The sequence below is a fragment of the Oenanthe melanoleuca genome, chromosome 19 (genome assembly GCF_029582105.1).
Source record: "Oenanthe melanoleuca isolate GR-GAL-2019-014 chromosome 19, OMel1.0, whole genome shotgun sequence".
Classification (NCBI taxonomy): Eukaryota; Metazoa; Chordata; class Aves; order Passeriformes; family Muscicapidae; genus Oenanthe; species Oenanthe melanoleuca.
The window spans coordinates 1,987,696-2,015,294 of record NC_079352.1 but is presented as its reverse complement, the minus strand read 5'-3'; the positions used below and the strand labels follow the sequence as shown (position 1 = coordinate 2,015,294).

General features: G+C 41.7%; 1 protein-coding gene across 8 annotated transcripts in view; it reads right to left on the bottom strand.

Moving 5' to 3' along the window:
- The window catches only part of BCAS3 (BCAS3 microtubule associated cell migration factor), a 292,590-nt gene that overhangs the window by 194,766 nt on the left and 70,225 nt on the right, over positions 1 to 27,599 (bottom strand). For all 8 annotated transcript variants that reach the window (XR_008841832.1, XM_056506355.1, XM_056506359.1 and 5 more), the window contains exons 14-16: positions 26,842 to 26,975; positions 18,932 to 19,196; positions 4,235 to 4,385 (exon numbers count right to left, since the gene is read on the bottom strand). Coding sequence is in view for 7 of the 8 variants with exons in the window: in XM_056506355.1 (XP_056362330.1) it covers positions 4,235 to 4,385; positions 18,932 to 19,196; positions 26,842 to 26,975 (550 nt within the window). In the remaining variant the exon portion in view is untranslated. The remainder of the gene's footprint in view (positions 1 to 4,234; positions 4,386 to 18,931; positions 19,197 to 26,841; positions 26,976 to 27,599) is intronic.

Genomic DNA, 27,599 nt, shown 5'->3' with positions numbered 1-27,599 from the left:
ATAAAAACTAAAAGTGATATAAAATGCATCTGAGAAATATGCCAGGAAGAGAATGTCTGGTTTCAGATAACTGTGCTGAATTCTTTAACTTTACTTTTTTTCCTCAACATTTTCAGTTATTTTGTACTGATTAATTGTACCACAATGTGGTGGTTTTGCACCACTTATTTTTGTTTGCTGACTCTGGGATAAATGAAGTTCCCTGAGATGAAACCAACTCAAGATATCTCAGTGACTTTCTGTGCACAGAAAATTAAAATGATAAAATTGCATCACTTCACCTACTTCCCCCTTCCTCACTGAGGGTGGAATGAGGGATGGGATGAAGAAGGGATAGAGTTTCATGTTTAAAAATACACTATCTAAATCTCCTGGCTGGAAAAAAACAGGTTTATCCCTTTCCTGCAAGGCACACTGGATTTCTGTGTTTTGACAAGACTCAGTTAATGCAGGTTCCATCCTGCTGCTCACTCCAGCAAGGATGAACTGGGGAGTGAAGTATGAAACAAATATAATGACCCTGTCCCTTGAGGAAGTTAAAACAAATGCTGCTGTCAGAGGAGCCAACTTTGACAATAGGTTTTTTTTGGGCCAATTATTTTATCTTTTCTTTCCCTCCTTCCCAGCTCATCCATGTCCCCACTGGAAACTAACTACAGCTCTTTGCACCAACCCAGGGAACACTCATGGAGTTACTGTGGGGCACAAAGCTGAATTCTAGAATGTTCTGATTCACTGCTTTTATAGACAATGAGAAGGATCATACAGCTCTTCCCCTTTCTGATCTATAAGCTCTTTGTAAATGAGCAATGAATTAACCCATTCACCAGCCTTGACAAGGAATTCAGCATTACTATCAAAAATTTGAGAGGGAAACTGAGGCACAGATATAGAAAGATTTATTAAACCCAGCTCTTGTGCTGTCCTGCACCCCCCCTAATCTTTAAAACAGCAGAAGCTTCCTTACTCATTAGTGTTAGAGCCCCTCTGGGAAAGCCTGAATGTGCTGACAGCACAAACTACAGGAAAGCCAGTCAATGGGATGACAAAATGTAGGGACAAAAATTAAGTGCTTGATGAAGGTGCAGAAATTACAGTGGGAGAGTTGAAAAAGCAAAGGAAGAAGAGGAGGGCAGGGAAGAAGGAAAGGACAGTGATGGAAAGCAGAGGGGATGCTCCAAAATACTCCATGCTGACAATGGAACTTGCATTCAGAGCAGTGACTGATCAGAACATGTTCCAAAATCTACATGTTTGCAGGGGGGAAAAAGCATCTGTGATGAACAACATGGTCATGACACAATTCCAGACTCTGTCTTTCATTCCCACAGGGCTACAGGGAACACTTTTAAAAAATTTACTGCCATTCCACCTGTCAAGCAACATGACATGCTTTGCAGCTCTGCTCCAGACACATGATATTAAGAGCACTGATCAGTCCTTTCAATACCTAGAAAATATTTTGCTGTCTTGGATACCAGCAGAACAAACCCCAACTGGATTTTTTTGGTTAATATAATCTACAAGGCTTCATGAAGATTTAATATTAAAGCAGCTGATGTTAAGAGCAAATAAAACAGACAAACCCAGCCCTCTAATTATACAGACTTGAGCCTTGCTTAAATGTGCTGCAACAGATTAAATGTTTAATTCTTCCAAAGTCACAAGCAAGGGAGAGGAATCTTTGAGGGCAGTGAGTGCAGAAGCTGAGTGATGCCGAGCCCAGCTCCTTTTCTGATGGCTGCACATGGCAAGGTTCAGCAGCTGCTCCCAAGGAAGAGCCTTGTTTCCTCGGAGCAGTGCTTAGAGGTGCTGACCATGTAGGTGTAAATACATCTGTCTTTTGCCATTTGCAGTAATACATGCCTCCTACACTTCTCCCAGCGAGGCAGATGGTCCCTGTCCTGTCGAAATCTTACACTGCACAGACTTCCAGTGCTATGTGTTTGCAGAAATATGAGGGCAGATGTTAAATATGTTAAACACACGCTTTGCCCCCTGGAGGTTTAAGTTAAGGCTGCTGTCTCAATTTGGTCATTTTAGGCATGCCAGGCTTCTTGGATCCTAGGCATTCCTCTTAAATCCCTGCTTTATAAATAACAGCTTTTCATGTTAATTTTGTGTACTTTCATCAAATATTTTGGATGCAGAACAAATGAAGGAAGCTCTCGGCTTAGCGTTACAAGGCTACGTGGGCTGTGCTGAAAATTATGATCCTCATTCATGAAAACTCTATTTACACAGCAGGGTATTTCCCATGACTGTTGTTTTCCCCCCTTACATAAGCCTCACTGAGCATTTTAAATTTAATTAGTTTTAAAAATTACATAAAATGGAACAGAGACAGTTTGTGAACAGTATAATTTACTGGAAAACTACAAATATGAACACTGAATATGCTTTAGATGTTTAAGAATAAAACATTAAATAAAATACTGCAGACTTATTACAATTGCAATAATTTTAGAAAGGCTTGCTGCTATCACACAGCATTAAGGAAACCTTTGTAATGAATTTTGCAATAATTGTAACAGTAAACCAAGCTTTTCCAAATCCTTCTCCTCACTGCTCCTATAGCCTACCTCCCCTGGCAAGCCTTCAGGTGAATTTTTAGTTTCTTTCTCTGCCGTGTCCCACCTGGTTTTAAATGTCTGTTCCAGTTCTGGGAGCCCACATTTACATTTCTGTCCTTCACTGGCTGTATTCTTCAAGTCAGGTTTTTGGTATTTCCTCTCTCTGAGGAACTGTGACCTCCTGCCCTGTGACAATCTCCCTCTGATCCCACCTCCCTTCCCATCCTCATCCAGCATCACACCTGAATATTCTTCCAAAATTCACCTGAGCAACAGCAAAATCTTTTTCACTCACTTTATACTGAGCAGAAAACTAAAAAAGCCAAAAATAAGCAACTGAAATATGTCTGTGGAGGAAGCTAAACCTCAACATGACCCTCAAACTGTTTCTTTACTGTTTCTTAAGTTCCATTTCCAATTTTCTGTGAAGTTCAGGAATTTCTCTCTGTGCTTGGGGCAGCTGTGTGTCCGTGCTTCACGTTGGGCTCAGTGAGCCCCGTGAAATCCCCGTTTCACAGCAAGGGCAGGACTGGATTGTTGGACAGACACATGCACAGCCCAGCTCCTGCCTGCCAGCACTCACACCCAGTGCACCCAGCAATGGGGGATTTTACAGTCCTGAACTCCAGCACAAATATGGGAATTACACAGGCAGAGAGGGAATACCCGTGAGCTCTCGCCTGAAAAATAATTCCTGGTTCATGAAACAGAAGGGAAAATTCACCTCCCGAGCAGGGTTTGAGCAGGAAAGCACTGAAGCAAGGCAGCAGTGCCTGTGTTTGCCAAAATGCAGGAAAAGGTTAGGAAGCTGTAGGACTCTCAGCTGTTTTGTCCAACCACATGCCATGCTCGATCTACTTTCCTTAAAAATATAAAAGCCCTCTGAAAACTAATGGATCAATCAGATTTTAACTGGAAAATATTCAGGAATCCAAACAAGCAGAAAATGAGAGAGGAAAAATATAATCATCACCCTGCAGCTTTAACTGCAATAAAGGAATATTTAAAGTTTAGCAAGAGAAAAATGTCAGCTGCTGGACAGTATTAATTAATTTTAAATTGCTATGGTTTATGAAGCTCATAAAATCTTATATATACATTTAGAGGAACTTTTCCCAAGAAATACTTTGAAGTGCTTTATCATGGCACATGAGAAGTACCAAAGTGCAGCTGACTCTGGAGAGGAAATCCACACGTGAATTACCCAGTCCAGAGCAGTGCAGCAGAGGAAAAACAAGGTCAAGAAAACAGAGGGATTAAGTTTTGCCTTTCTGCTCAACCTGGCTTACTGTCTTTCCAGTTCTGATGGTCAAAAATAATTTCTGCTTGAAAAGGTTGGAAATCAAAATAAACAAACTTGGAAAAAAAAAGTAAAACCATATTTTATTCTGATTGAATACAGCTCTGCTTATGTTTCATTCCAATTCCTGGTGTGAAAACATCTTCTGACCCACCCAAATAAATATTCCTGAATTTACAGAGGTTTGTTTTCAGGTTGTATTTATTTATCTGATGTTTTCAGTCTCCTCTCCTCCCACTCCCCTTCTGCTGCTATTAAATTACACACTCTGAAATTAAAATAGAGAATAAAACTAATTCTCACCAATAACACAAATGATTTGCACATATCATGAAGGCTCAGGAAGGCTGGTGCCACTTACCCTGTGCGTTTGGTGATGGTCCCTAATGTCATTGGCTGCTTGATTTGAGCAAGAGGCAACACCACAGTCAGACTTGGGAGAGGCAGGAGCCGAGGATTCCCAGGATTGTTGTTTGTGAAGTTGTTGTAAGTGTCCTGGCTGTTCAATTTACCTTGATGGGATAGAGATGCAATAAAACACATTATTGGAATTTTTTCTTCATTTATCATTGCTACATCTGCCTGAAATTAGATAAAAAAAAAGACAAAAAACCCACAAGCAAGCTGCTGTTGTAATAAAAGAAAAAAAAAACTCAAAAATTAATCTTCATTTCAGATAAAGAATAAATTACAATGGAAAAAGCAATTACTAATTTTACAGATGGGGAAAAGGAAGGATTCTTTTCCATGCAAGGGAAATGATTGCTGCTGCTGCTGCTGCTGCTGCTGCTTGCCTGGCAGTTTTGTTCACCGAAAAGTTTTCGAGTTCGATTTGAAGGACAAGCTCTGGATTCCAATTCTCTATTTAAAAAAAAAAAAGGAGTATCTGGAAGGGAATTCTTTTCCTAAAGTACCACATACAGTGTTGGTAATTGGAAGTCCTGAAAAGGTCGCTTTTGTTGTCTCGACGGATAAAGACACGCAGAATAATCATCTGCAGAACTAAGGCTGGAGGGAAATATCAAGTAACTATGTCAAATAAAGCCACGCCAAACTAGATGTAAAAATCAAAAAAGTATCAAAAAAAGTAACAAATTTCGTATTCATTCAAAAAGATGAAAATGAAACACAGGTACTAAAAAAAAAAAGGAAAGGGAAAACATAACAAAAAGCCCTCAACAACCCTAAATTTAGCTGATTTCAAAGAGGTCTGTGCTGGATGGACGCCCAGTTTGGATACGCTTTCTTACTCGCTGTATCACTCTGTAGTCACAACCTTTCATTCTTCAGTTGGAAAAGGAAACTAGCTCCAAATTTCATGGACAGTAAAGAAAGAAATGTGAAGAAACCAAAGAAAGAAGTTAAACAAAAAAAGGGGTCAGTCTGTTTATAGCAGAATCAAAAGTACTTTAAATAGACAAGCAACCATGAATTAAAAGGTTTAGATCATTAACTTGTTTTTCTGTGTTCCTATAATGCTGTGAAACGCTGGCTTTGTTCTTAATCAAAAGGGAACCATATTGGGAATTAGGTTCCTAAACAACCGATGCATTCTACACAGATATTATACAAATCCCAGGCCAAATCCATACAATCTGCCTCAAGAGCAGCCACCTTTTTTCAAGGAAGAAAAACAGCACAGCAAAGGGTTTCTCACAGGAAGCTGCCTGAAAAGCTTTAATGGTACTTCAAATGGATTGAAAATAGGAAAAGGAAGGCGGAAAAATCTTAATGAATGTCTCATCATCCTAAAGACACTCAATGCTTCCTTCACCCTTCTTTTAATACTATATAACTGTGAGCTTGGGGGTTTTATTTGGGGTTGTTCTGCAAAGCCCCCAGACCTCTGCGCCTCAGAGAAGCACAATAACAGAAATGATGAAATTACAAAGTGTATTTTGTGATAAGTATCTGGCCTGAGCATCCATCAATACGTTTTAAGAGAAATAGCAAGGCTTTAATGAAGAACAAGCCTATTGAAGTTCCCAGAGAGCAGATTTCATTAACAGCAATTTTCCTGCACCAACTTGGAATACAAAGAAAAAGGAAAAGGAAAAAAAAAAACCCAGCTCAGTTTTAAACAAGACTGAGATGCAATTAATTTTTTTTAAAGATGAGTTTAATAATGCATTTTTGGTTCTTTCAGGAAGGCATACGGATAGTTTTGTGCATTATTGTCTAATTAGTCACTGCTCCTGCAGCCAAGGCCTCTCTGGAAGTGTTTCCCTCTCCCATCCTGGATCCCACAGGCACAGCAAACACCCATGGTATCAACTGGGGGGGCTCCAAATGGCTGAAATTTGTTTTCTTTCACTTGTTCAGAATCTAACGATTAACTTTGAACTACTGATCCAAGGGCTGGGTTGGAACAGCCCCTCTCCCTTCTCAAGGCACATTTCGTGTCTCAGTGCCCTCTGCTCCCAACTTCATGTGGTTTTCCACATGCAAAGCCTTCAGCTGATTCGATGGAAAATCTGCATGCAGAAAAATGAGGGATTTACAGACATCCTCCCTACACAAGGATGAGCTGCTTCGCTTCCATACAAGTTGAGGACTCCCAGAGCAGTTAGAAAACTGTAGGATTATCTCATCCCTTCAGAGTTTTTTTCATTACAAATTCTTAGGACCATATATAAGAAAGCATAATTAAATAAAAAAAAAGAAGTACTAAACAATAAAAAATATGAAAATGTGTAAAAGAGATTCTGAAAGGGACTAAAATATAAGACGATTCTTCTTTGAGAAAGAAACCAAAGAAAACATTCAGGAGGTCAAGCATTTAATTTGCAACTATGCATTTGGAAGTATAGCTAAATCTGATGTATACAAACCTCAATAAAAAATTAACTAAACCAGACCTCATAATGCACAGCACTTCACAGCACAAACACGATAAAAAAATTCTGCTGTGACAAATGGAAAAGCTGTAAATACCAAACATATGTCACAATAACCATTGCCTGCCAACCTGCATTTTCTGCTGCAACAGTCAGTTGTTTAACTGCAAAAATTGTAATTAAAAGTGATACTAGTCAAAAATTAGAAGCTGGAGTGCTACAAAGAGGAGAGAAATTATTTCTGACAGGAAAGTTGCTCTTGTACATCTGACTACAATAGTATTAAGATGGTGGGGATGATTAAGGCTAAAGAAAACCCCCCAGTTTTCTGGTATGCTGCTGTATCCATCCAGGAATCCCAAAAATTACCCTTCCACTCCTCCAGCCCTTCCAAGCAGGAAACTCCTGCAGCAAACAGGAGTTGTGTGTGCACAGGGCAGTCAGATCAGGCCAAATGAGCACAAAGAATGCAGTCAAGCATCAACATTATTTCTGCAGCTCAAGCCGTTGTTGATTCTCTGTCAAAGGACAAGCAACAAACAAGCCAAAGTTGAAGTTGAGTAGAAATATCCAGTATTTTTCATCCAGCAGAATGCTGAACTCAAGTTACCTCCTGACATGTGGACAGTGCATTTAACTGTAATGGCTGGAGAATGACACACACAGATCTCATCCTACAGACTGCTCCAGGAATGCTTTTATTGCAATCAATCATCACCATCACAATCCCATGGCAAACGTGTCCTCTCAAGGATCATTTCCAGTGGAGCATCCTGAGCAAGGGGGCACTTTCCTGTAATCACCCAGAGCCCTCAGCACCCCGTGCATGGGGTCAAGGATTTGTCTTTCCATGGGCTACCATAGAGGAGATTTTCACATCAGAGCTGTGCATGGGATACATTAGAGCCAGCCTAGGATGGTAAATCTCTTAATAATTTTACTAAGGGACTTCCAAAATGTTGAGGATGCCGTGGCTCTGGAGTCTGACAAGGTTATTTGCAAGTGCAGCCTTACATTGGGCCAACATTGCCTACTGAGACACAGAAAACCCAATCCATTGGTTTTTGGACTTGTTTGCTAAGAGTCTGCAAAACCACCATCATCTCATCCCCCAAAACCTGAGCCACTCTTTTCCAGACATTTTATTCCACCGACACTCAAAGGAGAAATGGATTAAGCTGAGGATAAAAGTGAAGAAAGCAAACAACAATGGGCTTTGTTGTGCGAGGGGGGAGCGGCGGGGCCGAGCTGGATTCCCAGAGCGGCCATCACTGCCAGACTCACTTCCAGCGAGGGAAAAGGGAGGCCTGCAAGTGCCGGACAAAGGAAATCCCAGCAGACAAAGAAAAAACAAATTAAAAGCACCATTATAAAATACAGATGCTATAAGGAAAATAAACTTCACGAGATTTAGTGGGTTTTGACAAAGCTGGACATCTGTGGAAAAGCCATCAGGAGCAGCTCCCAGGTACGGCCGGACAGGCTCGGGGTCCCACGGCATCGCCTCCCTCCTCAGCCCCTGGGCAGAGACACCCTCAGCTCTCCACACACCTCCAGTGTTCAATCTGTAAGTTACTCCTTAGGCCTGAATATGAGATTTAAACATGTGATCAAATCACACTTTTTAAAGTTTTCAATCTGTATTTTTGGATAAGAAAGGAAAGCTACATCAAGGAGAAAACATTCAAGACCTGCAAGCATCCGCACTGTTCAAAAAGCAATCAATCAACTGAAAGCAATTAATACAGCTACGTGTCCTCTTCTGATCAACTAAGAGCCTTGATGAATTCAGGCCAGATTTCAAATTGGTCAGCGTTTGAGGGGAGCACTTGAGGGCACTGCTGTCAGAGATCATCTCTGAGGAGAGAGGAGGAGAAACACTCTGATTTTTGGCACTACTATTGACACAGTTATACATCCAAATGCAGCTTGGCAGGGACATCCCCCAGCCCCAAGGACTGTGTTCAGCAGCAACATGGTGTGGCAAAAAGACTTTATAGGATCCTGAAAGAATGATGTGGATGAAGTCTCCATTACTCTGCTCTTTAGTCCATGCACAGTCCCACATTAATGCAACCAAATCACTTCTTATCTGATTTCAGCCGAGTTTGAATCTATCAGTACCACAGATCCCATTTGTGCACAGAAATGAAATTCCTAAATCACAGCCAAGCTTAAAACCAAAACTACAGCCTCACACCAACTTATCAACAAACTGAATTCAAATCCTTTTACCTGTTAAATTTCAGCATGTGTAGGACATGTCTCCAAGCACTGCAGGATTTGCTTTGGTGTAAACTGTCAGTGAACAAAGCAAAGAGGACTTGGCCCAGACAATTTTTTCTGGTAGGAAAGTAATGATCAGAAGGATTTTAGCTTCTCTCTACACTTAATTTGAAAAACTAAAGTGGTATCAAGCACCTCTCAGCCTTATAATAAAATGCTTCTATGTTGATTTTTTCCATTTTTCTTCCATTACTCCAATACAAAAACCTTAGTAATGCAGTGTCATTAAAATTCAAACCCCACTTGATTAGCTTTTATATCTTCCAGTATTTAACAGACTCCATTTCAAAGGGTACCACGAAGTCTACTGACATTAACACTACATATAAACATCTATAATTTGGTAAATAAAAAGGCAGTAACTCCGGGCTATGCAATCATGTGGAGGCCAAGGTACAAGAAAATGAACCATGTTTGGCCATTATTTCTGTTTAGTGTAACACTGAGGATTCCTCAGCTAAACATTCCCTAATTGTATAATGAAAGGAAAATAAAATCCTTTCTAACTGGTAGGCAAAAAATGGCAGGAAAAACAGAAGTGTCATGGATGTGGTGGTTTATTTTGCTTTGCTTTTTATTCAATACAAAAAGTTTCCCGGATGAGAATGGAAAGCTTCCCAGCTTCAGTTCCAAGACTTTCACCCTCGTTTCTGACCTTTCCTCAGACATGTTCCAGTGTAATCTGTAATCTACTAGAGTCGGAAGAGGAAACAGCAGCGCCCTGGTGAGAAACGCTGCCTTGTGACCTGAGCAGAGAACCCAGCGGAAGCAATGCTGGCTCACGGAGTCCTTGGAAGAGCCTGACAGACAAACTCAGTCCTGGCCCGGGAAACACACCCAGCACCACGAGCCCTAATTACTGCCAAAGTGGCCTTTTTCTCTCGTGTTTTGCTTTAGTCAGTCCAACATGTGTTATCTTTCTTTGTAAAATGTTAGACGTTTTCCTAGAAAAAGTCAGGAAATGAATTATTTTAGTTAACGATCGCCTCTCAATTAAAGTTACATTGCCATTTCCTTGAATTGTGTCCTATCAAATTTAAACTCATTTCACACCCTAACCCTCAATATTTCCAGTACAATTAGACCCATTAAAGGAGGAATATTATGTCTTAGCTACTGTACACACATCATGTAGCTACTCAGAGCTAAACCTATCACTATCTTGCTTCCATTGGAATGGATGGGAGAAAACAACGCAACCGGTTGTTTTTGTAACATTTAAATCTGTTTGATATGGAACCTTTGGAAACACAGCTGCACTAAATCTCACAATCACCCTAAGAAAGCAGAGCTTGCTCTCTGTTTGCATCCAGGCAAGGCATGTGATGGTGACAGCTCCTAAGTCAGAGTGCTCTGCAGAGACACGCAAGCGCCAGCCCAAGTGTCTCGGTCACTGCTGGGACAGAGTCCCCTGCCCTCTCACCCGAGCTCCTTGAACTTCAGCAACATCCACTCAAAATCTGAACACGGCCTCATAACAGTCCCTTCCTCCTTCTGGAGCTCTTCTTCTATCTTCAGTTTCAGGAACTTTATCCCTCAGTTATGAAGTGTCCCACTCACTGATACCCAATAATCTCAGCAGAGAAGAACTCCCATGACCCTTCGCTGCCTGTGCCTCTACCTGGACAAAGACGGATTTCCTTAGAAAACAACCCCTCCACCACCACACACACACGTCTGGCATAATAATCATCCTTCAGGACTTATTTAACTAAAAATACTGTTTGTGCAAGGCTCAAGTCCATGTATGGGCAAAACTCGAAATAAACCCAATCCAACTGGTTTGCCAGCTGTTGTCTTCGGGCTTTGCACAGGCAGCGGCGGCAGCACTTCAGCTGGGCTGCTGCAGATGGTGTTACCAGCCAAAACAGCCAAACTGGCCACCCTCTGCTGGGCCATCTCCAGCAAAGGCCAGGGCTGAGTCTGTTCTCTTTGAAACACATCTTGCACCTTCAGCTCTGCACAGATGGGAAGAGTGCAAGATTAGTTTTTTATAACTACTATGGGTGTAGCTGCAGAGTATGCTGCAAACCAAGAGCAGCGCCATCCTCCCCACCTACCACAGCTCCGGACTGGAGTTTGCAAACTCCTGAGAGGACAGGACTCTCTGAGCTCAGACTAACACTGCACTAATGAGGTTATCGTGCAGGCAGCCTCCAGACACTGGGGAGAGCCTCTGCTGCTCCGATTTCTTGCACATGGGAATTTTGCAAACACTGTCTGCTGGTGAATGATGAAGCGCTTGAGAAAACAAGAATGCACTATTGCTGCCCCTTGTCGTGTCCATCCATCATAATTCAGATCAGCACAGATTTCAATTCAAAGCCTCCTTTCAGAGACAACTCTGAGATGCCTCAGCATTGTAAACTTTGGAAAATTTCAATGTCTCAGACTTCTCTTCCAAATGATACAGAATAAAATTATCTTTATGAGCTTAATGGTTTTTGTATTAAGACAGCACAGTCAGAAAAACTGATCCACCAGTCTTAGAAACTGCAAAATGAACTGGGCTGGGAATTTCTGAAGGACATCTCTGTGTGCAAATGTGTTCGGTGAGGACATAGGGGAAGTTTAATGGCAGCCTTACCCAAAGGGCTGAGCTTACTACAATTTATTTTGATTATAAACTAAATGTACATACATCTGTGATTTTTTATCCCTACCTTTCCACCTCTGCCTTACTTTCCTTCCAGTTGCAACTGTAAGAACAAATATTTTAGCATCTGAATTCAATCCGGGTTGAATACACGAGATTTATCCAAAGCTATGTGGAAAAAAAAAAAAGTGCCTTGAGAACCACTGCATTTGAGAACTTGATAATAATATCCATGGGTAATTTTAATAAATGGCTTGTCTGAAACACCCATAGAATAGGAACTGAAGCAATCTGTCCCTCTTGCACCCACCACACACCCTGGGCAGCTCTGCTCTTTTACCCATGACCGCTGAGGATGTTTTCTGGCTCCGTGACAGCATCGTGACTCAGGTCATGAGAAGTGTCAAAGATGCATTTCCTTGAGATGGGAAAAAGCAACTGATTTTAACAGCCCACAAGGGCTAAGCGAAAAAGAATAAGCTCAATCAGCATATTTAAGGGTAAAGATAAACCTTTTAAAAGATAGAAGTATATTTTATTTCTAATCTTAATGCTTACGTTTCTTTCCATAAAGTGTTTACATTTTTCAGGCTACCAAAGATGCACAGTTGATTAAATGCCTTACTTAAGAATAATAAACTGGAAATAATAAAAGAGGGCAGCAAGGGCAACACCCATTTACTGCATAATCCATCACCAATCATATAGACAGGGAGCCTGATTCAGGCTGCAGACATGAGGGAGCAGCCCTGGATTCCCAGAATACTCACTGCCAGGGGAAGCAGAAGGTGTTTGGGCTTGAACTCAGCATGTCCATCAGATAAAATGATTGTTCCCACCAGCTCTTGCCCCATTCCTTCCCCTCAATGGTTACTTACATGGAGCTTCACATGCTTTCACCTTCCCTCATGCCAAACTTCCCTTGTCATGCAACACCCTCCATACTTAAACCTCCTCCTTCAGCTGATACGGTCTCTTGAAAAACTCTAGATTCTACTTTCTCACCTTCTGATCCAACACATTACAGGCTTGTATCAGGTGAGCAAAGCTACTTTTTGTCATTTCACTGATGGCAGCTCCCTTGAACCCCTCACATTCCTTGACCCACCAACGAATGTCTGGATTGCAATGTCTCCCCTGTGCTAGTCCACTCTCCTGACCTAATTCCAGCCTTTCCCCTTTGTGCTTTGGCCATGAACCATGCAGAGAATCTTTCCTGCGTCACTCCTTCAGTGACCAACTCTTTTCAGCTGGACTGTTACACCAAATCTCAGTCCTGGTGATGGCTTTTATGCTGGTCACACTCATTTCAGCTGTACAGAAGTGTACCTAACCCTCTGCTCTGCACTGAGAAGATGTAAAGTTGAGCATGTTCCTTCTCATGGATCATTAATATCATTATTTATCAATTTCCAATTGGCAACTGCACAACCCGATCAAAGCACTGCCTCAGCTGCAGGATGTTGAGGATGTTGTTAGTTCTTGCAGTGTAGAAAAAGGAAATGCACTAGCCTGTCTTTTATGTACCTGGTTGGCTGGGGAGATTTGTGGATGGAAAAACATGGGTTTACTGTAAACTAAGAGGGAGTGATCGAAGGAACAATTGAAATAACCAGAGAATTACAAACTGTCATTCATTAGGTCGTTTTCAGATAAACACTTAAAATTCCAGTTACCACTTCTTGGACTCCCTCAGTACCTGACTCTGACACATCAGCACTTGACCCTTTCAAAATTTCATTCCATTTGATGTTACCAAGACTGAAATCATCCATCTTGACAGGAAAACTTCAGTGGGACGTTCACATCTGTGGTAATCCCACTCCTCTCTGCCTTCCCCTTTCCCTTCACCTCGTGATCCATCTCTGCCATCACGGTCTCCTGTGCACTGCTGATTATTTCCCCTCTGTCTGTCTACCCACAACCTTTCCAAAACAGTTTGCTCTGACCACTGCTACAGCATTTGCTGTGCTAAATCACTCACTCATAGATTTTTACACTCCCTATCTCCACAGCTGCAATTCCCTTCTGATGTCTGTCTCCTTCAATTTTCAATCTATCCAGAATATTTGAAACTTCTCTTTCAAATATCAAAGCAAACATGCCCCAATCTTCGATCCATGCTGTTTACAAAAACCTGCTTTAGAAATACTTGATGTGCAGACACGAACTTCCCTTGTGACAGAATTTATCAGTCTACTTCCCTACTTATCTGAAGGGAATGGATCTTTTCCTTCCACTTCAGAAACTATCCAAAATACACCACCCACTTCTTTCACTCCACTGATTCTCTATCTATTACCAAAAAAAAAGGAGGGGGGAAAAAAAAGGCAGCTACACACCAGCAAACAGTTCCCTTAAACCCAGTAAGTTTCTGGCTGGTTCCCAACCTGGTGATTCCAGCTCTTCCCACCTCTTCTCCCAGCCTTACACGAGGGACCTTCCATCCCCAGCACCGGGACTGCTTCAGAAAGAATCAACACAGAATCATAGAATGGTCCCTAAAAGTCATTAGCAGAAAATTCCCACCGGGTAAATTAATTCTGTTTTTTTCCCCCATCTGCCTTAAAACCATGAAGATGAACTTCAGGTGGAGGCGCGAAGACAATCACTCGATGCTCCACGCAGCATAGAGAACGGGAGGGTTTACATCTGCAAATAAATAAATATTTATGACGCCTATACGAGGCGGCTCGGTGCCTGTATTAATGAAAAAGAGAAGGTTTGATCCCCTCCACCACCATTTGTCCCGTGTTTCGCCGCGTCCCCCTCAGGCCGGCCCCGCCTGAGGCGCCATGGCCGGGGGGAGGGCGCCCCCTGCAGGCCGCGCCGCGCCAGGCGGGAGCGCTGAGGGAGCCGCAGCGGCCGGGCCGAAACCTCCGCCGAGAAACGGAGCTGCAAAGGAATTACTAGAAATTATTCGAAATAACGCTTAAATTAAAAATAGAGCCGAGTGTGACGCGGTGGAGAAACACGAAAATGACGCGATAGGGATGTTAAAAGCACGTTAAAACAAGGCGGGCCGATGCTGCGGCTTGCTCTGCTGTTTCCCCGCAAACTTGAGACGCTGCAAAGAGAAAAATTAAACTTTAGAGAGTTTTCCAAGAAGCCTTTTCAGCTCGTGTTCACAGCGTTTCGCGAAGGAACTGCCCTCCAGTGCTTTAAGTTATTATACAGTTAATTTTCTTTGAAACTATTTTTGTCTGCCTCTCTCTAAATAGGTGGTTTCTTAAGTGAGTGTTACTTAAAGGAAACCAATCTGTTTTTCAGGAAGGGCTGATGATGTCAGTCCTTTCAACTCTGCTTTCCCATAAGAATTCTTCTAGTAAAAGGAGTTTCACTCTGGGAAATAGTGAAAAGTAACGTGAAAATATGTAAAGCATCTCAGGCTGCATGTTTATCAAACTTCCAGTTTTATGCTCAGATTTTAATCACGTTGCAATTGTGACAAATGAAGGAAAAGCAAGAGAAAACCTTTTGATTTTTAAACTTAGGAAAGATTTTGTAAATGTGCCATGCTAAAATATTTATAAAGCGATAAATACAAGCCTGAACATGCTGTATCAAGAACAACATGGTTTTTTCATAATTCTAAATTTATATACTCCCTCTCAGCAGTGGTATTAAATCTGAAACAGAACCACAGCGTACTATGAACAGTTTTCTGGCTATTAAATAAATACTTCAATCCCCAATGAAATGCAAGGCAAATTCAGAGAGTATCATATTATTATGGAATATTTTTAGTAGGTGTGGATGTGTAGCTGTAGATCCAATGTTAACTTACTGGATTATTATTTGTTCTGGTACTGGAAATTCCTAAAGCCAACAACAGAGAAAACTGAGTGAGCAGAGCTAGAGAGACTTTATTTCACTTATGGTGGAGCAAGAATTAACAACATTCTGTAAATTTTAATTTGCAGGATTAAAATAATTGGAGCTGTATGTAGTTTTTAATCTTCCAAGGAAAGCATTGCATTTTTACAGCTAAATTCTCCTTGCTATTCACATGTGGGTGTCCTGAAGAGAACAGGGAGAAGTTTGCATTAGCAAGGATATAGCTCTGCTTTAACTACTCACCCCTCAGTCCTCACAGAGTACCTGTGAGACAGGTAAGGACCACAAACCCAATTTTATACAGGTAAAATGGTCACATAAGGCCAGATTTTACCCCTAATGTTCACCCCAACAACCAACTGATGTAATAGTCTTATAATAGTAAAAGCCCATAAAAGGATCCCAACATAACTCAGATATTCCTCACAACACACTCTGGCAATCCAAGGGAATGACAAAAATACAACCTCACTGCATTAAGAGACAGAACAGCCCAAACAAAATCTCTGTCGGCTGTACAAGGTGCAAAGGAAATATCTCTTTATCATCCTCTATTTAACAGTTTACTTCATTCTGCTGGAAAGAACAAAGCCAAACAATGATTCATTTGGAAATGAAATCATCCATACCCCCAGCAAAGGCTGACATTGTGTGGATAAACAGTCCTGGGGTGCTCCAACACAATGTAAATAGATTGCCTTGCTACTATATACACAGCAAACAGTTTCATTTTGAAACCAGGAGGAAAAAAACAAAACAAGTGAGAAAAACATGACGGAGCCCGAGCTCTGAAAATATTTACAAGAATGAAAGTTAATCACAAGTTACCATCAATAAGTTACAATTGCTAAGCAAAAGGGAAGATAAGCCAGTGCAGTCTGCAATGCAAAAGGAATTGAGCAAAGATTAAAAGCAGTTTTTTAATGTAGGGTTTACTGAAAACTGGAAAAGATGTCAGAGGAAAATTGTGATGACATGACTCCACAAGAAAAATCCTCCAGTTTGCCACAATCTCCTCTGAATCAGTCACTTAATCAACACCTTGTCCCAGAGCAGTGGTGCTCTCCAGGACATGGTCTCTGGCTTTATTTCCATTTTAATCAGCTGCACTTAGAGGGGTGATTAAGGAACATAACAGTTATTCTTCTTGAAGAAAGCAACAAAATTAAAGTCATTCCACACGCGGGGAACACAGAGATTATTACTGTTGTCACACAGCAGAGAGCTGACAGACAAAATCAGCTGAATAAAATTCATCAAGGGTTGCAGAATGAGTTAGAAGTAAAGCAAAGAATTAAACCCAGAACTGCTCTTTTCTGTTTCGAGCACTCGTTTACACTTCTGTCACCAGCCTGCCGTGACTCCTCCAAACAACAATAATTTAACATTATAATATGGTAAGGAGCTGTTACAATCTGAGTAAACACATCTTGCCTCACAAATTAAAATAATCATGGGTCTCTGGCTAATCCTGCTGCCCCCCCCCACACACACACACAATTCCTCTGCTGAAAGTTGCTCTGAACTTCAGGGGGTTTTTACAAGTTGATGATAAATGGCTTTTTATAAAAAGCTTAGAATAGGGTTCAATATCCTGCCTGCCTTCATCCAGGGGAACTGAAAGATTACTGAAATAAAAAGCAGCAATAAAATTACCAAAAATATTACAGTATTTTACCAAATGGACTCTTTCAAACACAACTATTTTATCTTTTGTCCCTAATTTTTTTAAGACATCTGTGCTAACTCCTCTACACAATCTCCACAGATTTCTCATGGAAAATGTTCACATAAAGTGTTGCAAGTTACCAACACACAGTTATAGCACATGCCCAACTTCTGCATTGCAGAAGTGATGAGCACAAACTGTGTGAAGTCCTCCAGGAACCAAAGTCACCTTCCTGCCTTAATTCTCAGCACCCATGTGCAGACTTCCAGTGGAGCTGATTATTTTAAATAGAGCCAATTTTCAAGCAGTGACAAATGCACTGAGATCTTGAAAGAAATCTGATTTATTATCTTTCAAGACAGACATTTGCAAACTGAAGCCCCAGAACTCTTGAGACACTCCCCTAAAAGCTGCTGCCTTTCTCTCAGTGACTGGTCCATGCACATCTGTCTCCTACCTCCACCACTGAGAATCCTGAAACTGATTCTTCTTTTTAAAAAGTGTCAAATCTATTCAAAACTTCAAATGCACCTCAGACTATTGTAAAGGCAACAACTTACTGCCATTTGCCTTGACAGAAAATAGAATTGGCTGGGTGATAGCCACACAAATTGACAGTTCCTTCCTCTCCTCTCCATGATGTCCACAGTTAAAAGCAGTTGGATGTGCCATAGCAAACCTTTGCAGCACTCCCCAGCCTGTTTCAGGCTGAGCTGCTGTACAGAGATGAGAGGAAGTGAAATGGTAGATACACAACTGTCTCCAAAGGGGAAGAAAGTTCAGAGCACGTTTTGGGTGCCTTCCAGTGGCTCCAGGCAGAAGAGGATGGCTCCAGAACAGCCACGCACAAACCTTTGTTCAGAGAAGTCCAAAGAAAGGCAAAAATAGAGAGGGTTGGTCTGAGACAAGTCTGGTTCCCTTAATAATCATCAAGTCATAAAACAGTTCCTTTGATTCAGAAATCCCACAAAGGTTCTCTCTATAGCAGAAAGCCCAGCACATAGCTGGGCTTTCACAAGAGCTCCTAATCCTACTCATAATTAGGGAAGAGGGACTGTTCCTGGCCATTTTTAATACTCTCAGACTGGAAAAGGGTGGCTACCCCAAACAAACTGCTATTCAAACTTTCACTTCCATAGAACTTGTGACTTATTTTCAACAGAAAGGAGGCATAAGGATGCAGCAAATCCTGAATGCAAACAAAGCAGCTTCTAGCACAGACCTCATGAAAGAGGAAGGCTGACAGAAAAGACAAAACTGGAAAAGCTGTGATATTGACAATTTTTGAACATTTTTTGAGGCTCCCCTTGACATCCTTCGAGTTTCTCCAAGGCACATCCACCACAGGAGCAGGATGGAGGTAGATCAATTCTTACAGATTGTTTTACCTTTACACATTATTGTCACATTGTTCCCACACACAAAAATGTACACACAAATCTGTGCCATCAGCTTCTCACTGCCTTGTCCCCACATTTCTCCTCGAGCAGTATTTATTGTAGATATCCAGATGTGCTTTGTGATCATCAAGGCCAATGAGCAATGAGAATTTTAGGCAATAAAATTCTTTGAATGCAGACCAGTTTACTGACTGTGTGAAACCTAAAGACCCCCAACCTTTCAGCTGAGTAGCAATTATTAACACACCTGTGATAGCATCATTTACTTAAAGAAACCTGCAAAACCAGAACTGTCTTTCCAAAGTGTTTCCACCTTGGCTCATTCCTGCACTATCTGCACACATCACGTATTTTTACACAGTATCTACGGCGCCTCATTTTCTGAAATTCTGATTATCCTCACGATGGAGAGGAAGGAATAAAGTGGATTTACCATGGAGAGGAGAGCCAGAGGGGCTGCTGGACAGGCCGGGCACGGGGCTGCAGCGTCCCCCCTGCTTGGAGGTCAGCTCCTGCTCGATCTCCTCCAGCCCCGCGCTCTTCTGGAAGCGGCTCATGCGATTGACCACGCGCGGGGACATGTGTGTCCTGACGCAGGGCTGGCCCCCGTAGGGGTTGATGGGGAACACGTGGGACGTGCCCCGCAGCGTGCTCACCACCACCCAGCGGCAGTCGTGGCTGAAGGAGATGTCCTGGACCTGCAACACAGGGGGATGGAGTCACCGACGTGCACACCTCCAACAAACTGCAAACAAACTGCAAACGGGAAAGAAATCCCTCACATTTAGGCAACAACTTGAATTTTGGTGTGTTTATCAATTAACTTAGTATTCTTTTGTGTACTTCTCAAAGTGTTCTGAGATTATCAAAATAAGCCATGCTGCAAAGTGCTGCAGAAAGCCACAAGATTTTGGTGTCGTTTTCAAACAGAATTTTGTTCTAAAAAGAGCTGGGAAATTGTTTCAATTACATGTTTTGCATTTGCTTGTTTAATCTTTAGAGATTGCCCAAAAACGGGAAAAGGGAGGGATGAGAAGAAAAGAGAGAGATCTCAACACTGAGCCTGATTTTGACAAATACTGGCACAAGTCTTATTTTAGCTTAAAATGGTCCGTTTTGAAGCAAATATAAAAATACAGTTAAACATTTTCCACTACAGTTACTCCTTGCAGAGATCTCAGATATGAAGTCCAGAAGGATTTAATTCTCTTTTAAGTGTGCTTTACACAACGCTTTGATGGAAAGCAAATTCTTGTTCCTGAAGGAATGCTTTAAAAGAGAGATTAAAGTTTGTTTCCAAGCCCGTCCTGGCAGACAACTCAAGAAAACAAGTAGTCGAAGTTAAAATGATTTATCATAGAGAAAAAAAGTCCTGAAACAATTCTTGCAAAAATGTTTTTAAAGGTAAAAGCTGACTAAAAGGAACCATGGACACAAGTGGGATTTACCACGGCAAACAATCATATAGACGAAGGATTAGTTTTCATTATATTATTAAACAGCATAAACTAAATAAAATTCTTGAAGATTTCACTGAAGCCAGTTTTACAATACACTAGGTACTCAAATTGGAGTAAACACTGATAAAATCTTGACAAATATTCCAGAAATGCACTCCAGCTATTCCAGACAAAAGCAGCAAAGTATTCATCAAAGTGCAAGTTTCCAACGGAGCCCTGAAGCTTCGCAGATAAAAAAAGGGTTTAAGTCTTGTGACTTGTGACAAGATATTTGGTTGACAGACTGTCACAGCACAAAATGCTTCATCAACATTACCCAGATAAACTAAACCCAGTGCTACACACCTGCTCCTTTCAGTTCTGGTGACATCCCCAAAGGAGCTGCCAGCCATGCAGCTCAGCGAGCTCCCCAAAACCTGAGAGCTCTGGCACCTCAGGATCCAGCTCTGACCCCAAAACCTGACAGCTCTGGCACCTCAGGATAGAGCTCTGACCCCCAAACCTGACAGCTCTGGCACCTCAGGATCCAGCTCTGACCCCAAAACCTGAGAGCTCTGGCACCTCAGGATCCAGCTCTGACCCCAAAACCTGACAGCTCTGGCACCTCAGGATCCAGCTCTGACCCCAAAACCTGACAGCTCTGGCACCTCAGGACCCAGCTCTGACCCCAAAACCTGAGAGCTCTGGCACCTCAGGATCCAGCTCTGACCCCAAAACCTGACAGCTCTGGCACTTCAGGATCCAGTTCTGACCCCCAAAACCTGACAGCTCTGGCACCTCAGGATCCAGCTCTGACCCCCAAAACCTGACAGCTCTGGCACCTCAGGATCCAGCTCTGACTGACCTATAGTGCAGCACTCAGAGCTCCAGTTTGCTTACAAAGTGTTTCACCTTAACAGATTGCTCAGAAGGGATTAGAGACCCCACAGGGATTAAAAAGGGCTCCAAAAACCCCAAAGGCCATGGAGTCAGGGAAAACTATGGCACTGAGAGTATTTCAGTTCTTGCTGTTAAAGTGGCAAATTCTCCCAGTCAAAACCAAACATATGAACTGTGTAGAAACTGCCACTCTCAGTTACAAGACAACTATGAGATGACAGAGAAAAAATTCCATCTCACTGTACCACGCAACAAAACTGTGTGTTTCTACTTTAATACTCAGTTTCCAGTTGGCACCCTGAGGGTTATGTTGTTTCAAAAACTACACACAACAGCCCTGGCAAATGACAGCCCCAGCCAAGAAACTGGGAAACAATCACTACAGGATGTTTTTTTTCCTCAGTGTAAACATTACACAGAAAAAAAATATTCCTGATCTACAGGAAGAAAGCGTGGAACTCCATAATCCCAAATGCTCTCTTTAAAACAGTGCTCACAAACACTGGCTGCAGTCAGAGTGGCCATGGTTGTCTAAAACATGGCTGAAACCACAAAGGCAGAAGGGTTTAATGCTCAGTAATAACATGGAAAAAAGTGATGACAGAAGAGTGTGCAATGAGTTCAGATTTACAGGAGTAGAGCTATGAAGCAAAGAGCTCCACATGATTCACCTACTGCTCAAATATGGCCTCGGTTTGTCTTTCACAGATACAAGAGAAGCAGCAGAACCACAGGCAGTTTGAGGCTGTGATTCAGAGAATATTTCCAATTCCAAGGGTGTAAATTAAACATCAGACCAGCACAAATCCATCTGTGCAACGTGAAGGAGCCCAGAACTCTCCAGGAGAACTGGAAGCAGGCAGGGACCAGGCTGAAAGGACAATGCTCATCATGGCAGTCTCAGAAACAACTTCAAAAATCAGCTGTGTCCATGAATAAACCCCTATAAATTACACCCTGGGCTGTGCTGTTCCCCACCACGTTCCTGTACATTATGCTGAGTTCTCAACTGCTTAGTGTATAAACAAACTGCACAGTGGCCCATTAGTGGTTTTCAAGTTTATGCTAAGCGTTGCAATTTATTGCTGTTCTTTAGGTTAATGTACTATTATTTCATGTATTTATAATATATTTCTGGATTTGTTGTTAATTATGATGTAATGTTTAGATACCAAAGATCAATCAAGACCCCATAGTGTTTACAGATATATGTTAATAAAGTACAAAGTATGCCAGATCTCTCACGATGCAAAGTTTATACTATAGCTCAAGGTCAATGTCTCATTTAATACTCACGTCTGTATTTTAAAATTTTATCTATCCTCTTCTCTCTGGACCAGTAAAGGGAATTACAGACCTGAGATTTTGCTTAATTTGGGAACCTTTAAGACATTTTCAAATTCTTTTCAGTCCTAGACTGTCTCCATCTTTCCTGCAGGTTCCCTCCAGGTCCTGGAAGGTGACAAATACACCACTCCAAAGCCTCCTCTTTTCCAGGCTGAACAACCCCAATTCTCTCAGCCTTTCCTCATATGAGAGGGGCTCCAGTCCTTTAAACATTTTGGTGGCCTCCTCTGGACTTGCTCCAAAAGGTCAGTGTGCTTCCTGTCTTCTGCTCCCCTCCAATTATTCTTCTGTGCTTCTTTCTAACTTCTACTTTTCTACTGCCCAGTGTTTTGAACATTATGATGTAAAATCCTCCAGAAAACTGAATTAAATTGTAGCTACCACTCAGAGCCTGCCCTGAGTGACACAGTTGGGTAATTTAATATACAGAGTGCTCCAAGGACACGGCACACGTCAACAGCTACTGAGGATCAGCTTTCAGTACTGTACAGATCAAAAAATAATTTCTGATGTTACAGATTCACAGGATGGGAGGTTGGAAGGGGCCACAGAGGCTCATCTGATCCAACCTCCCTGCTCAAACAGGCACAGGACTGTGTCCAGGTAAATCATGTAAGTGCTGGAAAACCAACCTCACAATGCTGAACCTTGGATTTCAATAATAATGACAAGAAATAAACCACATTTTGATCTTCCTAGCATTCTTTTTTTTTTCTTCCTACCACCCCTCTGTCAGTTGTGTGGAGTTACACCAGGTACAATCTGTATATTCTTGTGCATTTTACTGCATTTAATTAAACTTGGAGAGTAGGAGCAGCAGTGCTGCAACAGGAACGTGACCTGTTCATGATCACTGTGCTGTGTCACAGAGAAATAACACCCTGATTTGAAGCACAGGACTGGACTCAAGTATTGAATTATGCTGTGCAGGGAGATGGCAGAAAGAAAAAAGCAGTATCATTAAACAATGAGAAAGAGCAGCAGTCCTGAGGAGGTAAGGGTCAAAATAAATTAGAGAACTGGCCTGTATGTGAATTTTTTTGGCTGAGAAAATTAAGGAAATGATGTAGCAACAAACATAAATGAAAAAATAATAAAATCATGGTCTACACAATATGATTTATCAGACCCACACAGACCCAACTCTGTCTCCCCAAGTCCTCAGCACTGATTTCAGTTCTGTGTTAAAGCAAGGACAGAATGTGGGCACGGTGGGAGATTCACGTGGGGCCTTTAACCAGAGCTGAGCTCTCTGTTAATGACTCTGGGCTCCATCTCCCCAGGGCAGCCAAGCTACTTCTGACTGCAGCAGCTTCTTCCTGTCAGCTCCATCCCAGACTGACCAACCTCCCCAAAACAATCCTGGTTATTTCAAGCCCACCCCCAGCTTCTTTCCTAGAAATAGGAAAGTCTCCCTTCCAGAGACTGTTCCAGTAACTGCAGCTACCAGCACGTCACAGACAGGAAGGAATTTCTCATGGCCATGGAGATTCACTCCAATGTTTGGAACTTGTTCCAGTATTTCACTACCTGGGCATGGGGTGGACACAACCTTGAACAGCTGGAATCAGATGTGAACTCACATCCCTGAACCATTGGTACATTGGAAAAGTGTCACACCACGCGTGTCCCACGGCAGCCAGGCTGGGATGTTTTATCATTCCCTCTCTTCACCTCCTCCAGCTGAAGTCAGCTCTAGCTGCACTTTGGGAGTGGGAATAACAGAAGTCAGACAGAGTAAAGGATTACAGAGGAGCTGGCCAGCAGCCAGCTGATGCTATCGTTACGTTTGTTTGTCCTAGGCTGAGATAATGCTGTTTTCAGGGATTTTGTTTTTGCTGTTTACAATTTCAGATCAAAGAGAAAGGATCATCAGGTGATGGGCTAACTTTCATCTGCAAGTAAATGAGATTCCTCAGTTCAGAACATGCTATGCCCTCATTAAAAACCTTCCAGAATGCTCTTGGGTAAAAATATGAGTGCAGTAAGCGTTGCCTCACAATGCAAGAGCTGGAGGACAAGAAAATGTATCCTAACCAAAAAGTGCAGCACACACAGGAGCACATTTCTCCTCTTTACAGCTGAACTGTGCAAGCACAGATCCTCTGAGAGGTTCAGTTCTCCCTCTGACTCAGCTAAATACAACCAGCCCTGGCAATGGACCTTCCTGGTGTTTCTCAGAGCTGCTCTTTGTCCTCTTAAGGAAAAAAATATAAAATCTAAAGCACAAGTGGCACTTAAAGGCTAAAAGATCTTAATCTGATGTAACTGAAACAGGGACTTCTGTCTGTGTTTGCAGAGCAGTGACTTTGAACACTGTGACCTTGGCACTCAGTGAATTATCTGAGCACTTCACATTCTTCCATGGTCACTGTCTTCACAATTCCCTTCCGAGGCAGAGGTTCACCTTCCATCCCACCCCATCCTCATCTGACAAAAAGGAGATTTTGGGGAAAGTGGGGTGAAGTTCTGTCAGCCAAAACCTCACGTACAAAAGCAGAGCTGATTTCAGCATGGACATTAAAATCCCACATGGGTTTTAAATCCCATGGCCATAATGATGATGTTTAAACAATTTATAATGGGTACTAGCTAAACAAATTCTGACACTGATAATCACTCATGTCCATCAACACAAATTAGAACTTTTTATAGCTCCAGTACAGAAGGTGACCTTTAAGACCATTGGCCTTGATTCACAGTTAGTTTTAAACCAGGGGGAAAAAAAAGGAAAAAGGTCTGGTAGCAAATGTATAAATACTGTTCTAACCAGACAGGAGGTACAGAGGCTCCCAGTGTGGGCTGCACTCAGAGTTTTATATTGAACAGGCTCCAGAATTCTTGTCTAAAGCTCCTCATATGTGAAATTCACACAACAAAAGAGCAGCACCAGCAAACTCTCCTCTCACTGAACAGCTACAAGTGCTGTTATTCCAAAAGAAAAAGTAAAACAATCCCTCATATTATATAAATATTTCAAACTATGTGTGTTGAGAATCACAGGTACCAATGCAATATTGTTTAATTATCCAGGGAGTTGTGAAATCCACCAACACACCTCAGACTGGTTAGAATTTTCTCCATTTTATGCCATTCCAAAAGCTATACTGTTCACATCCCAAATGAAAACTGTGTGGCAAACTAGGAAAAAATTTTACTATGTTGATTCTGAGAATTTTAATGCAATGCTTTCACAGAGATGCTAATACTATATCCCAAAAAAACATGTATCAATAAAGGTTTCTTCTCTAAAACATGTTCTGTTTGGTTTCCAATGTGTGCCTTGAAAACAAATTTATCAGCTGTAAAAACCAGAAGAACATCTTTGTTCCTCATGACTGAAGTCCTGTGCTTTGGGTTTCAATATTGAGTCTTTGTATGAAGGGAGAACAAAAATAACTCTAAAACATTAAAGACATTATAGAACATGCCCAAGTAGATGGCAGAGTATGTGTATACACATAGATCTCATTGCTCTTTGTAATACTTATAAAAAATACATGTTAATACTATATATATTATCCCAAATGAACAGTTTTTCCTCATTTCCTCTCACTTTCCAGATTGGTTATTCCTTCTTTTACCATTGCCTGTAACAGCAATTCCACTTTTCCAGAATGGTAGCAGGAAAGCTTTAGAGTATTTAAACTACCAGAAATGTAAATTCAAAGAAAGAATCCAGATCAAAACTTGCTCAACCACTGCTAGTTCAATACAGCTTTCACACTCTACTTGTTACAAAGGTACAGTGAGAAACTTGAGGGAAACTGCTCAACTCCAGGGGAAAAAAAAGGTTTGAAGGAACTGTAATCAGGTAGCAGAAGCACCCAGCTCCCAGTGCAGGGTGATAATCACAGAGCCCCAGGCTGTCCCTGTCACAGTGCTGTACATCTGCCACAAGTCTGTGCTGCCCGTGTGCAATTGCATCAGCAAGTGCAATACTCATTTCTTACCCTGTGGTGACATTTTTATTCCTGTATTTAAAGCAGGTTCCTCAGCAGCTCCTCAGTGCTCAAAGGTGAAGCTGTGCTGCTGCCCAAAAGTGTCACCTGAAGGACTCAGGCAGAACTCAGCCCTGCCACTGAGAGCAGATCCCTTCTCCCCACCTCACCAGCAAATCACTTCACTGAGCATTGCTCAAAACACAATTCCAGACTTTTCCACCTTTGGATAATATCCTAACTTACTCCTCCATCTCTGAGAGGGGGATTTTTCAACAGGGAAGTTAAACTGGGGAGTCTCTGCAGGTTCCCCCACTGTGCTAAGAAAAGTTAATCACAGCCTTTTGATTAACTCTTCCTTTCAACTCTTTAATTGTCTGTCTGTGGCTTTTACCACCAGAGTCAGGCAAACGCTGACAGTTCCTCCACGGGCACGAGACAAATGTTGAACATGTTACATGAGAAAAGGTTAAGTGCAAACACAGCCAATAATCAGGGCTCTTTGGAGGCAGTGCCAGATCTGAATAAATCTGACAGCACCTCATTGCAAAGGGCAAGAATTTATTATTGTCCAGGTTAAACGCTCTGCTCTTATCCCTTCTGTGGCTGGAGCACAAGAAAGGCTCTTTGTGTGCTGAAACAAACATTAAAGTGCCAACATACACAGAATGTATAAGGTGCCTGGGGATTATTCTTCAGCAAAGAGTTTAACTTACTTTGGCTTCGGTCTCTCCCCTGTGAAGTGTGTACAAATGATGGACAGCACTTTGTGATGATGACCAAGGATGTGTCAGGATTTGAAAAACATGGAAATCATGGCCTAATGTGTCAGTGGTGACCAGCAACATCCCTGGGTAAAAAAATAAAGAAAAAGAAACACAAAAGCACAAGAGATTAATTGCTGCAAAACAAGAGGCTTAAAGTGTCTATCTAAAAAAACACTGAGTGTGGCTTACATTTGGGGTTTGGAAACAGAAGAAAACACAGAAAATTACTGAACTGAAAGGGCTTCATCTCATAAAAATGAATCAGGACTTCAACTGAAATCATATTCACAGTACTACTACTTAAGTATTAATATATTAAGATAGTATTACAACACAAATCTATAAAAACATCTGAAAAATCTGAATATTCCAACTAAATTTGAGAACTGTGTGACCAATATGAAGCATTGAAGTGATGAATGTTACAGCAAAACCCCAAAATGCTCTTCCCTGGGCAAGAGCCAGTCTAAAAAAGATTGATGTCTCCACAATAGCAATTTTTGGAAGAAGAGATTATGGAAATCCAGCCAAAACAGCCCATACCAAAACAATCCTGAAGAAGCATCTTCCTTATAAATGAAAGAAGCTGGCTGATTTATTGGTGAAAAGCAGAGTTGAGAGCTGTCAAATGAAACACTAAATGAGGTACCAGGTTCATTGAAAACAGGTCACTGGTGGAGGTACTGAAATGATTCAATGAGATCAGC